Source organism: Leuciscus leuciscus, assembly GCF_965113295.1.
Source record: "Leuciscus leuciscus genome assembly, chromosome: 10".
Classification (NCBI taxonomy): domain Eukaryota; kingdom Metazoa; phylum Chordata; class Actinopteri; order Cypriniformes; family Leuciscidae; genus Leuciscus; species Leuciscus leuciscus.
The window spans coordinates 32,919,653-32,935,180 of NC_138734.1; the positions used below are offsets into that span (position 1 = coordinate 32,919,653).

Sequence of the window (15,528 nt, forward strand, 5' to 3'; positions counted from 1 at the left end):
CATTTATTTTGAGAATCATAAATATAACTGTGTACCATTGTTTGGTTTATAGGTATAAAAGAGATAAATAAGAGAAGAGTGAACATACTGTATGTGTACAAATTCTCACGGCTGTATTTGTTGCAATGCAACTGTTCAAAAGTGTCCTTGAAAGGCAGTATCCATGGAGACCATTTAAACAGCCCCCTTCCAATGGCTGGCCACCACACTTCACTGCCCTCTGAATATGCTCAACAAAAAGATCACACGCTCATGTGGACACGTACACACACACCAGAGGCATGGCAAACCACTGAAATCCCTGCAGAAGCATTATTGATTCACTTTAACTTAGCTTTAAATAGGCATTTTAGGGGTTTATGAGGCAAGAGAGAGAGTGTAAAGTTTATGGGCTGTAGCAAAGAGAAACTTAAATGTTTTTCTTATTTTCACCTAAATCATAAGTAAAATGTCTTTATAGTGGCCAGATGGGAAAGCTTACACACCATAAATACCTAGTGGTCCTTTAAAGGTAGGGTAGGCAATTTAAGAGAGGCTAACAATAGCAAGCTAGCGTTGAAAGCATCAAGGTGCGTTCATGCCATGTCATAATTACCGCAATTACGTGATTTCTTGTAAAAAGCGTTCATGTCCTCATAGCGCTTGTAATTATAGCTTGTAAGATGGGAATTGTCTGAGAGCTCCTACCTGTACCACCTGACCGCTACAGATTAATTTAGGTGTTGCTAGAGGTGCCATAGAAACGCATAATTCCCAGTCAGAGGACGTGAACAGCTCTGAATATAATGCCACGTGTTGTCATTTCGAGACTATGGTAATTAAGACGTGGCGTGAATGCAACATTAGATCCCACCCTCCCTTCATAGCGCTCTCGAAAGCCACGCCTCCTCCAAAACATATCGAGCAGGTCAACCACAGCAAGAGCAGATTCTGCAAAGCGCCACGAGAGACGGAGTTAAATTACCTCATATCTCAAAGCACAAAACATTTCAATAATAATGGACGTAAACAACTCACAGAGCAGCATAAGCTCATTGTCTTGGTTTACGCCGCCCGGTGACTGACTGTCTACAACTACGCTGATGACGTGTGATGTCTCCGCGAGCAGGGTGGAAATACATATGTTGACAGGCAGACAGGACATTGGACTGAATGCAATGATTGGATGGACATTTTTTTTTTTTTTTGGTCCTGAGACTTACAGTAGTAAATATATATATATATGTAGACTAAGACCTTCTATTATTGATTGCTATCAGGATGTGAAGAGAGTTTAAACCAGAATAACAAAAAGTGTTCATGAAAAAGATTGCCTACCCTACCTTTTTAACCTTTAAAATATGAAAGATATCCTCATAAAGCTATATGCTCTTGTAAATCATTAGGAATCTGGGGTCAAAGTAAACTAAAAGGCATAATGGAGGGCATCTCTAACTCACAGGTTACTCCTTTCTATATTAGCCTGCAAACTGTGTCTCTTCAGCCCAGACCCCTTACCATTTGGTAACCACTTCCCACATAAAAGGACAATGCTTCTCTTGTTCCTTTTCCTTAAATCCCACTTTCTTTTCACTTTTCTGACTCATATATCCCTGTCTTTTTCATAGCATTCCTTCATGTTTCTCTCCTCCCCTGCTGCCCCTCTCCCTCAATCACATCTGTTGTGCCTGTAAACATTGTCCGGTTTGCTGAGATTAAGTCTTCTTTAACACAGTGCAAACAACTTGAGGGCTGAGTTGCGCTCCAAAGTTACAAAAAGCATTCTCAGAAATCGAGAGAAATCAGCTAGCAGCATTAAAATCCAGCAAGCAGCATTATTAAGCTCAGTGGTTCTCAGCTGGTGAGGAGCGTATGGCTCACAGGTCTGTTTTGATCCTGGACATAGGCTAAGGGAGGAAATGCTAAATGCAAGTAATAAAACCAACCATAGTCATGCGTGAAATAACAAAATAAATAGCCTTATTAAATTTAAAAAGTATAGGAGAAAATTCTTTATCTCTTTGCCATTTTATTTCTTTATTTAATAAATTAAGTTGCAATTTATTTATTAATTTTATATATTATAATAACAAAATAAATAGCCAATTATTATGGAAGGCAGCTTGTTTCTATGTAAGCTTGTTTCCGCCACGGAAACGTAAGAGTTAATTGCGACTTTTATCTCACAATTCTGAGATATAAACTCGCAATTCTTAGAAAAGTCAGAATTGCAAGATATAAACTCGCAATTGTGAGTTTATATCACACAATTGTGAGAAAAGAATTACAAGGAAAAAAAGGTAAAGGTAAAAAGTATCAATTAACGTACCTTTTTTTTATTTTGTGTCAGAGAAACAAGCGCGCAGCCATCGTTAGAAATTTGTCTTTGAATTGTCTTTTGTCTGGTAAAGTGGGTTTATTTATCGTAGAGTTAACTAGTTAGCATGAGCATTGTAATGTTTGAAGCGGATATCATAACAAATGTCAGTAGACAGGGAAGATTTTAAAATGGGCGGTTCATTCATAAATCCATTAGATAGATTCACGCTTCAAATACAAACCGGAAGACAGAACACAACGAGACGAGAGCAGCGCTGAAAAGGGGCGGGGCTATAAGGTCTAATAAATGGCAAAAGATATGAGAAAATTCCTTACCCTTTTGACATTTTATATCTTTTTTTTATTTTTTATATATAAATTAAATTAACATAGATTTATTAATTAACAAAATAAAATAAATAGGTGTTTTACATTTTAAAAGGTACAGGAGAAAATGTTTATTATTGGTTGCAGAGAGCATCAAACCACTGAAATTCAATATTCATTTAGAAACCTATTTTGTGCAATAGATAGTTCTGGTTTTGGGTCACCACTTGATGTCTAATATAAAGTAAAATCTGGGTTCTGCAACACAAGAAAAAAAAAAAAAAAAAAAAAAAATTGGACCTCCAGCCTATAAAAAAAAAATCCAGAATAAATATCCCTTGACTATAAAATACGACAAGAAGCATGAGTATTTTGTAGTAATCTTTATAAAGAACACTGATTTAGTCACCGAGTGACTAATGTCATTAGAGACACAGCACATCAGAACGTATTGCAGGCACATTCTGAATCAGTCGTTTCAGTCAGGGGATTCACAGCTACAATTCTGCAACTCCATGCTGATAATAATTCATTTTCCCAGACAAACAGACCCCCGCACACACACGTGACACATAAGAGTGTAAAGTCAATGCAAGACATGACGACACCAACAAAACCCAAGCATGAAAATACTTACATGCTCATCTACATTTACAACAGTTAACAAGACTTCAAGAACACTTCTATTGTACATTATTGTGAGTTCTCGATGGAAGTCTTACGATGATGACGTTTTATATACATCTACTTACAGCTGGAGATCAACAACTCCATGTGAGAGATTTCGATCGGATATTTACATTGGCAGCCACATTCTCCGCCCACATTTTACACACATGGTTGCTGATAATAAGAGCAATATCTGTACAACTGAGAGGCATCATTTCAATGCTCGAAAATACAAATCTAGGAAGCATATTTAGTAACATCTATAATCAGTGCTGACGATGATTGAGTTGTTTTCTATCCCAGAGGACTAACTCTTTGCACCCCTAAGCCATGATGTCGTATACCAGAAAGTGGAACCTGCTTGCTGTAGAGATCATAACAATGCCACTTTTTTGGGTCATCACATTTGCTGCTGTATTCCAAGGTTAGTAGAGGTACTGCATCTAACAAAACCATTATCTGTCACAAGTGTTATTCCATTTTCAGACGACTTGCAAAATGGCATTGTTTCCTTTATGGCTGTAACCTAAAACACAGATCAAGTCTGTTGAGAAGAGATCACCACACGTCTTAGATGGAGAACTACGAGTGCATTGCTACTGCCCATGAATGAACACATTTAGATCGCACTGCTAGAGTCCTGGAGGAAGTGCACGTGTTAGGATCTCAGCATGCTTTGATGAGGTCTGGAGGTTTTAGACGATGGATCCCTTTGAGGATGACAGATGAATGGAGCGAATGCGCGTGGCTAGCGTCTTCTCCAGGTCGTGCAACACGTCGGGGCAGCAGTTCTCCACCGGAGAGTTATAGAGCAACTGTTTAAATGGCTCAAGCTCTATGAGACCTGCCATGTTCTTCAGAAAGTAGCCCTCGATGTAGGCCGACAGCTCAGGTGCCTCCAGGAACTAACAGAGAAGCAGAGGAAAGAAAATACTGAGAATGTAAAGAATATTCCATATACATGCCAGATGGGAAAATTAAATCTAAGAGCGTGAGATTGTAACAAACAGACTGCCATTACTTTAGCATGGTTGTAGATCTCCACACAAGTTTCGGTGTTGATGTTCTTGGCGCAGATGATCTCACAGTGTCTCTGTAATGCCTCCAGCTGGAAGAACTTAGATGCAGAGAGGAGCTGGAAGAGAGGGGCAAAGGAGAGAAGTTGAGAATATAAAAATATAAACCTCAATATAAGGCTAATTTTATATTAGCCTAATACAGGGGTCTCCAACACGTCGCTCGCGAGCTACCAGTAGCTCGTGGCCTGATTGGAGGTAGCTCGCCAAGGGCCGTTCACATATCGCGTCTTTTGCGCACTCGAGTTCATTATTTCAAATAACGAAAATCCCATCACAGGAATAAAATTAAAATTTTAAATATATTAAACACTGTATATATATTATACACAGTAAAATCTGATTTATTTTTATTATGCTGGTTGAAAGACTCTTCACGTCCTCATAGCAATCACTAAGTTAAGTGGTCTAAATGTATTTATATGTATATATCATCTGTGGAAGGTGTAGGACCATAAAATGTTCGTCCAATCATTGCATTCGGTCTGAATGTCATACCTGCCTTCCAACATATGTATTTCCATTCCTCCGCACACCCTGCTCGCGCAAACATCACACGTTATTAGCGTGTTTTATGCTATGCACACCATAACTACTGTAATTTGGAAAAGATGGAAACCCGTGACGTTATACTCAGAGACTCAAATTTATGCGTTTTAATGGCAAAATGATCATTGCCGAAATGAATCTGCAGCAGTCAGGTGGTACAGGTCAGTGCTCTGTGAGTTGTTTATGTTCATTATTATTGTAATGTTATACGCTTTGAGACATGAGGTAGCAGGCGCGCTGGAAGCTGTTTCATGCTAGGGGGGCTGGGGGCTGAGGGCTGGGTTGGAAAATATGTGACGTCATTATGTTGTGGCTGACGACAAGACATGAAATTTGAATGTGTTGTAGCCATTAAAGAAAACATTTAGTTTCCTATTTATGTTTAAATATTATAGGCTAATGTTATTTTTTAATTTAATCAATGTTGATTATGAAAATGAGCATATGCAGCATGAGAAAGATAAAGATACATCATGAGATGCGCAATATGACTGGAGACATGGAGTGGGTAAGACATGATTTTGACCACTTCATTGAGTTTTGATTTGTAGAAAGACTATTTTTAAAAGATTTTCGTTTTGTATAAATTGTATCTTAATTTTGATCAATGTTTTATCAACCAATTGCCTGTATTCAATAAATAAGAAGCAAATATATAGCAGACAATGTAATAAGGCGCCGGCATGATCACTTGCATTGCACGTGAACTGGAGGGCGCCGAAACTCAGTTTGTGCCTCACAGATTTGAGAAATATAGGCTATCTATTACAGAAAGCTTGACATGTCTACTTTTAAACGAAACTATTCAAAACGAAAAGAAATAGGCTACACTCTGATTATGTAATCCATATGAAATGTGCATTTCACATGCATTTCTCTCTGGCGTTCATGGCGAGTCCACATTGTCAACTTCATCTTTGCAGCGACACAGAAAACACCAGTTCATTAATAAACAATTAAATGTCTCCTTGCAATTTTTGACACATTCATACTTTTGCCGGTTCTTTGTGGCAATCTTTATGCGTGCGGTCATGCGCTTGAGTGCGGCTATATATGTACACGCTCATTATCCTGTAGCCTATATAGCCTATTTAAATAATACAATTAATATAAAGGGGTGATTTGTCCACTAATGGCTTAAATGAACAACTACTAGTTGACTAGAAAAAAACTTTAGTCGCAGGCAGCCCTTATTCCACATATTTTCGAACCAGCAGGCCATTCTGGGTAGAGCGAGCGACCCTGAGCGGAATGAGCGAGGGAGCGGAATATTCAGAAATGCGCTCGATCTCCGCTCACGTGCTCTCATCGGAACAAAGCATGACAAATTCAAACTTTATTTCATTTTCTCCGTAGCTTGAACACTCACTACATTAGGCATACGAGAGTTAGTTAACGCTGTCCATTTATTTATTTTTATTTCACGTTTTTAAAGTACAATATTATGTTAGTCCACAGCCCCCCACTTGGGGGTGCTGATGCTATGACGAGGGGGCTGCAGCCCCCACAGCACCCCCCTTCCCGCGCTACTGTGAGGTAGTTTAACGCCATCTCTTGCGACACTTTTGTTTGCTCCCTGGTGTACGTGTTAATGTGTTTTGAAGGACGCTCTGAAGGGAGGGTGGGATCCTATGCTTTCAAAGCTAGCTCGCTATTGCTAGCCTTTCTGAAAATTGCCTACCCTACATTTAAATATAAACATTCTAGATAACATAAGGACTGAAATGGAATTAATAATACTTACATCCATAACCTCAGTGTTTCTGATGTGAAGTGAATCCGTTCCACCAAAGTACAGATACTGCATCACCAGCTATAAGGGAAAGCATCAGTATAAGGCATAAGTATCAGTATAAGCAGTAGTCAGACGCAACAGACCACAATATAAAAATGAGCTTTCACTCTCAATAAAAGTTACCAAAAAAATAACAAGACATGCTTGCATCTTTTCAGAGCATTAGTGCAGGAGCCAGACTGTACCTGAAATACATTGTATTTGACATGGCTGATTTCGATACAGGTGTTCTCAGCAGCTGGTCTGTTTGCTAGAAGTAATTTAAACCTTGGGTATAAGAAGGACAAGTTAAAACAATGATAAACATAACATACTCTATACAGAGTAACTATAAAGGAAAATAAGCTGTTATTATGCCTCATTTCTGTGTTATTAATAAGGTACTGTAATTCAAACAAAACACAAGTTAAAAGTCACTGCATGCAATTATACAGTGATTCCTTTTAGTTGGATGCAGTACATCAACTGACCTGTTGGAGGCAGTGAAGAGCAAAACTTTGTGAGCGTAGAATGGCTTGCCCTCCACCAGGAAGGTCACATCTGACATCTCCTTGTTGTTTAGAAAATGAGGATCTGACACACAAACATATCACAGATGCATTCTTATTAGTCGCAATTGTCACCTGTGGAAATCAACAGCATGCCACAGTTGCTGTCAATAGAGCTCAAAGTGAAATGAAAAAAAGCTCAAATGAAAATTCTGTCATCATTTACTTCTCAAGTCTCACAATGTTCCAAACCCATATTACTTTCTTTATGCTGTGGAACATAAAACGAGAATGTTTTCAAGAAAGTTCTGGTTGTTTTTTTTCATCCAGTTACAAAGAATAGGGAAAGGGGAATGGAGCTTTTAAAGATGCAAAAGCACCACAAAAGTAGACAAAGTGAATTATGCATTATAAATGCAAGTCCGCTGAGGCCATGCGACTGCTTTGTGTGAGAAACTGAAATTTAAGTCTCTATTTACTGAAAATCAGCCCTAGATCTCTTTGCAATATATGCGAGAGTAAAGTTTGTTCTGTGAATGCATTGTTCTCTTGAGTCAGATCTTTTTAATTAATTGTTTGATCCAGTTTTCACAAAAGTGGTCTCGATTTGTCCGTGAATCAGACTCTTATATATATTTATATATATATATATATATATATATATATATATATTTCTAATTAGCTTTTCATTTCAGTTTTTAATTCAACTAAAACCTTGTATATCAGGTTGCCAAGGCAACATTTTTGTTTACATTTTTAAGTTTTTCATCTAATATTTAAATTTTGTTTCAGTTTTATTCAATTAACGAAAATGACTTTTATTGGTTTCCATTTTTTTTTAACCATAGCAACACTGAACAAAATTAGAACGAAGATGGAAATTAATTAAAATAAAAACTATTTAACTGCGGTACATCCTTCAGAATGCCTCCTTTTGTGCTCCACAAAAGAAATAAAGTCACACGGTATGGAATGACATGAGGGTGGGAAAATGATGACAGAATTCTCATTTTTGTGTGAACAATCCCTTCAACTTGCATTTAAAAATATTTTTTTAATGGCAGAACCACCCACAAATGACATTTTCACTTGACATTTTATTAACGAAGAGGGTGCTCAGTTTAATTCAAAAAGATACATTTGTTCTGGTCATAAAAAGCTTGCAGTTGATTGTATTTTACAGAGAGCACGGCACAACCTGATATCTTGTGCTACATACCCAGTCTTGACGTCTGTTTCCTCTTGATCTCGGTGAGTTTGGGGATCGGATACGGCCCGTAGCACTGAGTAAATAAAACAGCCAGCTGCTGACTAATAACTTCATTCTGCAAACCATGGGAAAGAGTAAAGTGTAAGACCCCTCTCCTCAAGTCCGCTTGAGGGTGTTAGCAATGCAAATGTAAGGGTTAATATGTATACGTGTGAGCTTGCATAGCAAAATCACAGCATCTGTTATTGAGAAGTATCAATGCATGGTGTTTTTTGGTATCGGTACTTTGTTATAGAGGTGAGACGAGTGCGTTGCGTGCAGGAAGATGCTTAAATCCCTGTCAGATCGCTCCCTCGGCAGTTTGAGCGATCAGCTTCTCTGAAAGATTGTTAAAGGTTCCTCATCAACTTGACATTTCTCTCACCCGGCCTGCTTCTGTCTCTACAAATCACCTGCTGTCAGCACAGCACCACTATTTCCTCTCTCTCTCCACCGTTTCTTCTCTTGGTCTCTCACTCTTTGTACTAACAACCAGACACACATTATTTGTGAAGGTTGAGCAGGGAGCGGAATCTGTCAGTCATCCCTGCAGGGTTCAGAGGAAGGTTCCTTGACTCCACCATAGATCAACCTTGACAAACACACTCACACATACACCTACTGTTGCCCCAATGGAAGGAAGTCCATGTTTATCTTTACTTCCTGTACTGTCTAATATGCTGTAGAGGGAGTAGATATTGATGTGAAGTAGATATAATGGTCAGTGTCTAAGGATTCTTTTTAGCACCCTAGGTTTCAAAGCAAAGCTCACTATTACATAACACTGTGGGAGGACGTCAACAGAACGCCCAATTCAAATTATGTGAGTTTCTGCCTTCACTTCCTGTTTTGAAGAACCAATGTGTTCCCCAGGGTTCTGGACTCTAAAGATTCTGAGAGAAGTAATCATATCTCAGGCAAGCTACTAGCAACACCAAGATCACAGGTTTGATTCCCAAGGATTTCACCCACTGATAAAGTTTAAGTGCAACATGCTCTGAATGAATGTGTCTGCCAAATAAGGTATTATTGTTAACAAAATCAGTGTTATTTTGGCATTATTAATATACTATCATAGTTTAATATTTTGAATTGGATTTTATTTTTATTTTTACTTTTACTTTTTTAGTAATTTTGTTATGTGATTTTGTAATTTTTACAATTACAGTTTACAGTTTTTTTTAAATATATATATATTTTTAAATCAGTTGTAGTCATTTTAGTCCTTCAACTAAAACTTATTTTATTTCAGTTAGTTGACAAGGCAACATATTACATTTTTATTTTTTCAAGTTTTTGTTTTGTTTTTCATCTAATATTTATATATTTTAGCTTTATTTCAATTAATGATTTTCAGTAGTTTTAGTTAACCATAACCACACAGAGCAAAATTATGAAGATGAAAACTGGAAGTGAAAATAAATGTAATTACTTAAAATAAAACTAAAACTATAAATGTTCAATGCAATTGCAAATATAACGTAATTTATTATTTTTTTTACAAAAATAGCACTGCAGTCTGTGCAACATGGAAGAAATCTAGTTTAGTTGTTACAATTGGGCTCAAACAAAAATGAAATGAATGAAAATTTTTAATATCGTACAAAAGTTCATGTATTTCAGTAATTCATGTAGTATTCATGTAATTCAGTAGTGCATGTATTTCAGGTTAAAAGGTGAAACTAAAATATTATATAGACTCATTACATGCAAAGTGAGATATTTCAAGCCTTTATTTGTTATAATTTTGATGATTATGGCTTACAGTTCATGAAAATGTAAAAAAATTCTGAGATTTTGAATTTGGGGTTTGCATAAGCTGTAAGCCATAATCATCAAAATTATATCAAATAAAGGCTTGAAATATCTCACTTTGCATGTAATGAGTCTTCTATATAATATTAGTTTCACCTTTTAAGTTGAATTCCTGAAATAAATGAACTTTTGCACGATATTCAAATTTTTCGAGTTTAACCTATATTTATGAACCACTATGTGTATACTGTGAACTGAAATTAAAAACCAAAATTCAAAGAAAATAAATAAATAAACCTAGTGACATTTTAAAACTATAATAACCATGTTGCAAGATGAAGAAATATGAGGTCAAATGTAGAAATTTTTGCTTGAAAGTTTTGCTTGTGTGTTAGTTCACCTTGCTGGCACGCAGGATCTGGAACATGAGTGGGAGGCCGTGTGTTATGAGTTCCTCTGTGTACTCCTCCTCTTCAATAGAGCTGAACTCTTTCAGCAGACCCTGGATCAGCGGCCGCCGGTGCTGCAGGAAACAAGTTCGCAGGGACTCCAGCCAGGTGTGCAGCGTCCAAGGCACGCCTGATACACACAGAATACATGGCAATCACCTCTCTAATTTTTAACATGTAGGAATGTTATGCGTTCAGTAATGTGGAGTTGACTTCGATTTATGGCAAAATTATGGTTGGAAATATTTTTGAAAGAAGTCTCTTATGTTCATCAAGGCTGCATTTACAAAAATACGGTAATAATGTGAAATATTATCACAACTGTTTTCTATTTGAATATATTTTCAAATATAATTTATTCCTGTGAAGTCAAGGCTAAATTTCCAGCATCGGTCTTCAGTGTCACATGATGCTTCGGAAATCATTCTAATACAGGTGAAACTCGAAAAATTTGAATATCGTGCAAAGGTTCATTTATTTCAGAAATTCAACTTAAAAGGTGAAACTAATATATTATATAGACTCATTACATGCAAAGTGAGATATTTCAAGCCTTTCTTTGTTATAATTTTGATGATTATGGCTTACAGCTTATGAGAACCCCAAATTCAAAATCTCAGAAATTTTTTAAATTATCATAAGCTGTAAGCCATAATCATAAAATTATAACAAAATTGTTCGAGTTTCACCTGTATGCTGAGTTGGTGCTGAAGAAGCATTTCTTATTATTATCATTGTTGAAAACATATGTACTGCTTAATATTTTTTAGGAAACCACGATCATTTTTTTTTGTGGATTCTTTAATGAGAAAGGAACAGTATTTATTTGAAAAAGAAATCTTTTGTAAGATATCAAATGTCTCTGTATTGTCACTTTTGTTCAATTTAATGAACAAAAATGCTTTTAAATAAAAAAAGCTTAATAAAAATTGATAAATTTCTTTAAAAAAACACAACACCTTTTGAATGGGAGTGTACTGTATGTATATTTTTACATTTTATTAATAAAATATTTGTAGTGCGTGCCTATGCAAATTATTTTGGCACAAGCCAAAAAGCCCAAATATTATGGTGTCCAGATATAACTTGGGTCCCTCCTTCAATGCAGGTCCATGCAAATTGTGCCAGTTTTATTGCCAATTTTTGTCCAAAATAGTCTAATTGTTTAGTAAAGCAATAGCACACTTTAACAAGCTATTCATAACCTTAAGCTACATGTACTGTAAGCATTAGCACTGTGTAAATTCTAACTTAAGTTCTGCAAATTTATTGTAATAACATTATTTTATTACTGTAGATACTATAAGACCACTGACCTAGACTTCTGATGTCCAATGTGATGTCGACATAACCATGTTCAGAGCTGTGATACATCGCCTCTCTTAGAGCTTTGAGTTTGGCTTTCCCTGTGCGGGATGCTTCAATCTTGAGGGAATTCCTCTCTTCCATCTCTGATCCCTCAGCCAAGATCTCCTGCAGAGACAGAACATCCGCCTTCCCCTTTTCCGACTGCGACAGAAGCTTGCAGAACACGTTCCTGCAGCACGAGGATGATACAATTTTGCAGGTTTTATTAATAAATTACGAGACTGTGTGTGTGTGTGTATTTGACTGGTGCGTGTGTGTGTGTGTTACCTGTGTCCATGCGCAGCAGCCAGGCTGTAGGAGTTCATATCCCCTTGTGGTGCGGTGGAGATGCCGTTGCGGTACATGGTCCCGACCATGGGGTCTGCTCCTCTCTCCAAAAGCAGACTGACCAGCTCAAAGTTTCCTACAGCAAACAAACTGCTGAGTCTTCTCTTGTGGCCTAATTCAGTAATTGGAGAAGGAAGTGGCGCTGTTGTCCGCAGTCTGCAGTGTGAGCTTTCTTACCTGCAGCGGAAGCTAACTGCAAAGGCGTCTCGGTGTAGTTCTCCATCCCGTCCTGCAGAGAGCCCTCCACATTAGCTCCAGCGTCCAGCAGGAGCTGAGATAAAAGGAAAGAGAGAGGTTTTAACTAGTGTATCAACTTTCCGCTGAGATTAAAGGGTTAGTTCACTCAAAAAAAGGAAATTCTGTCATCAATTACTCATTTCGCTCCAAACCTTCAGAACACAAATGAAGACAGAAATTTTCATTCCCTCTATCGAAAGTCTATTCACCCAAATCTATGACGGTACAAAGTGTTCATAAAGAGATCATTAAAGAAATCCATATGAATTGAACAGTTTAATCCTAGTTTTCTGTAGAGACACAATCGCTTTATAAAATAAACTGGTTTAATTTAGGTTTTCATACACATATAAATATTGATCTGTTAACTTACACAGAGCACTTTATACATGTGTATTAAAACCTAAATTAAATCTGTTCATCATAAAGCGATCGTTTCTCTTCGGAAGACTTAAATCGCTCAATTCATATGGATTTCTTTTACAATCTCTTAATGAATGTTTTGAATCATCAGTGTTATAGGTAAATAGATTTTGTGTTTTGAAGATGAATGAAAGTCTTATGGGTTTGGAACGGCATAAGATTGAGTAATTGATGACAGAATTTTCATTTTTGGGTGAACTATCCCTTTAATAAGAGGCATTAGCTCAGCCAAGAGACAATGACAGTGAAATAAGCAAACACATAATGAATCATAATGGTTGTATGACTTAATGATCAAATGAGAGAGCACCAAGCACTCCAATTCATGCAGAGGTTTCAGGAGAAAACTGAAGCATACGCTACAGGAATTTTATCCTGACTCAGTTGTTTGGCTCAAAAATCTTCCGAAAGGTCGGGTGGGAGAGAGAGGTCACTACCTGCACCACGGGGATGTGCTGGTGAAGTATGGCGAAGGTGAGAGGCGTAGCCTGCCGGGTCTCAGGGAAGACTGAGGGGTACTTTTGCACTGTGTTTGGCACCTACGGGAGGTACAGGGGACAGAGCAGGGCACAAATGAGAGAGATGGAGACCTTTAAAAACCTGTCCTGGGAAAAGCGCAGAGACGCTGCGCTCAGCTGAAAATATGGAGATAGGAGAGAAGCTTTGACCTTTTTGCCACTTTATAGGAGCTGCCTGCACAGCATATTCATATACAGCATATACACACACATATATACACTATCATTCAAAAGTTTGGGGTCTGCAAGATTTTTTTTTTTTTAAGAAATTAATACTTTTATTCAGCATGGATGCATTATATTGATAAAAAGTGACAGTAAAGATGTTACAGTTATAATATTTTTTTTTGTTGAACTTTCTATTCATCAAAGAATCCTGGAAAAAATTATCATGGTTTCCATAGAAATATTTAGCAGTAACTGTTTTTTAACACTGACAATAATAAGAAATGCTTCTTGAGCCCCAAGTCAGCATATTAGAATGATTTCTGATAATAGAAGACATTGATAATAATAATAATAATAATAATAATGTCAATATTAATATTATTATCAATAATGGCTGTTGAAAATTCTGCCTTCCTATCACAGGAATAAATTAAACTATCAAAAAAAGATAGTTTATAAGATATTTTAAATTATAGAGGCCCATTCTCACCAAGGATGATAAATGTATAGTTTAAAAAAAAAAAAAAAATCTAAATTTTAAAGAACAGCAGAGTCCACACCATAACTATCATGATAATGATGACACAAGAGGAACGTTTTTCCAGCTGATGAACGACAAAACTGTAGTGTGTGCTTATAATAAACAGAATTTTATCATTCGTTGGTACGGACGCTAATATAGTTATTGTTATAGTTATCATTATTGGTGTGAATGGGCCTTAAAACTATTTCACAATATTATGGTTTTTACTGTATTTTTAATCAAATAAATGCAGCCTTGGTGAGTATTTGAAAGGCAGTGTCTATATAGTGAGGTCCAAATGTCAGAAACCACTTTGAAAAACTGAGATTGTGTTAATTAAAACCAGGAAATTAACATTGATGTTTGCTTTAGGAAATAAAATAAAAAAATTAAGAAGTTCAAAGAAGAAGAAATATTTATGATTCTACACTATTTTAGATCATTAATCAATTAAAGCTAGGGGTAGGCAATGTTTTTCATAAATACTGTTACTGTTATAGTGTTATACTGTTTGAATCTCTCTTCACATCCTGATAGCAACCAATAATAGAAGTGGTCTTCTATGGAAGTCTCAGGACCAAAAAATGTTTGTCCAATCATCGCAATCATCATTCGGTTCGAATCAATGCCAAAATGAATCTGCAGCAGTCAGAAGGTACAAGTCAGAGCTCTGTAAGTTGTTTACATTCATTATTATTGTAATGTTATGTGCTTTGAGACATGAGTTAATTTAACGGCATCTCTCGTGACGCTTTGCAGACTTTGCTCTGGCTGTGTGTGTTCACGTGTTTTGAAGGAGGCGTGGCTTCAGAGACGCTCAGGGAGGGTGGGACCCTATGCTTTCAAAGCTAGCTTGCTATTGCTAGTCTCTCTGAAATTGCCTACCCTAGCATTAAGCAAAACTGTGATATTGATTAATGATCATGATCACCTTTGTACAGATGGTCAAAGATAATCTTGCTTCCATTCAAATTACGAGTCAATTTATGTATATATATTAAGTTTAAAAATGGAAGGTTAACTTCATAACATCAGTATGTTGCCTTATTTTCCATACAAACAAGTCGAAAGGCTTGTGAGATGTTTCTAAAGGTGTAAGGCTTTGCGAGAGGGAAAACAGCACCCGATTCATAGCAGACGTCAATAAACTCTTCACATTTTTATCACACAGCTGCAAACAATATTATGTCTCTGCTACAGGTGACTAAAACTATGACTTCTGCTAAAAAAAACATCTCTGAGACGTTGCTGGAAATAGAAACAAATACTGAGCGTGTGTATTACTGAGAAATCTGTCTGTACTAGATTC

General features: G+C 36.7%; 1 protein-coding gene across 1 annotated transcript in view; it reads right to left on the minus strand.

Annotated features, from left to right (window-relative positions):
- Positions 1 to 2,993: 2,993 nt before the first annotated feature.
- btbd11b (BTB (POZ) domain containing 11b) overlaps positions 2,994 to 15,528 on the minus strand; it is a 66,159-nt gene continuing 53,624 nt past the window's right edge. The window contains exons 9-19 of the mRNA XM_082181929.1: positions 13,448 to 13,549; positions 12,528 to 12,621; positions 12,291 to 12,426; positions 11,972 to 12,192; positions 10,607 to 10,785; positions 8,422 to 8,527; positions 7,185 to 7,287; positions 6,900 to 6,981; positions 6,664 to 6,732; positions 4,316 to 4,429; positions 2,994 to 4,199 (exon numbers count right to left, since the gene is read on the minus strand). Coding sequence (XP_082038055.1) covers positions 3,990 to 4,199; positions 4,316 to 4,429; positions 6,664 to 6,732; positions 6,900 to 6,981; positions 7,185 to 7,287; positions 8,422 to 8,527; positions 10,607 to 10,785; positions 11,972 to 12,192; positions 12,291 to 12,426; positions 12,528 to 12,621; positions 13,448 to 13,549 — 1,416 coding nt within the window. The 3' untranslated portion in view covers positions 2,994 to 3,989. The remainder of the gene's footprint in view (positions 4,200 to 4,315; positions 4,430 to 6,663; positions 6,733 to 6,899; positions 6,982 to 7,184; positions 7,288 to 8,421; positions 8,528 to 10,606; positions 10,786 to 11,971; positions 12,193 to 12,290; positions 12,427 to 12,527; positions 12,622 to 13,447; positions 13,550 to 15,528) is intronic.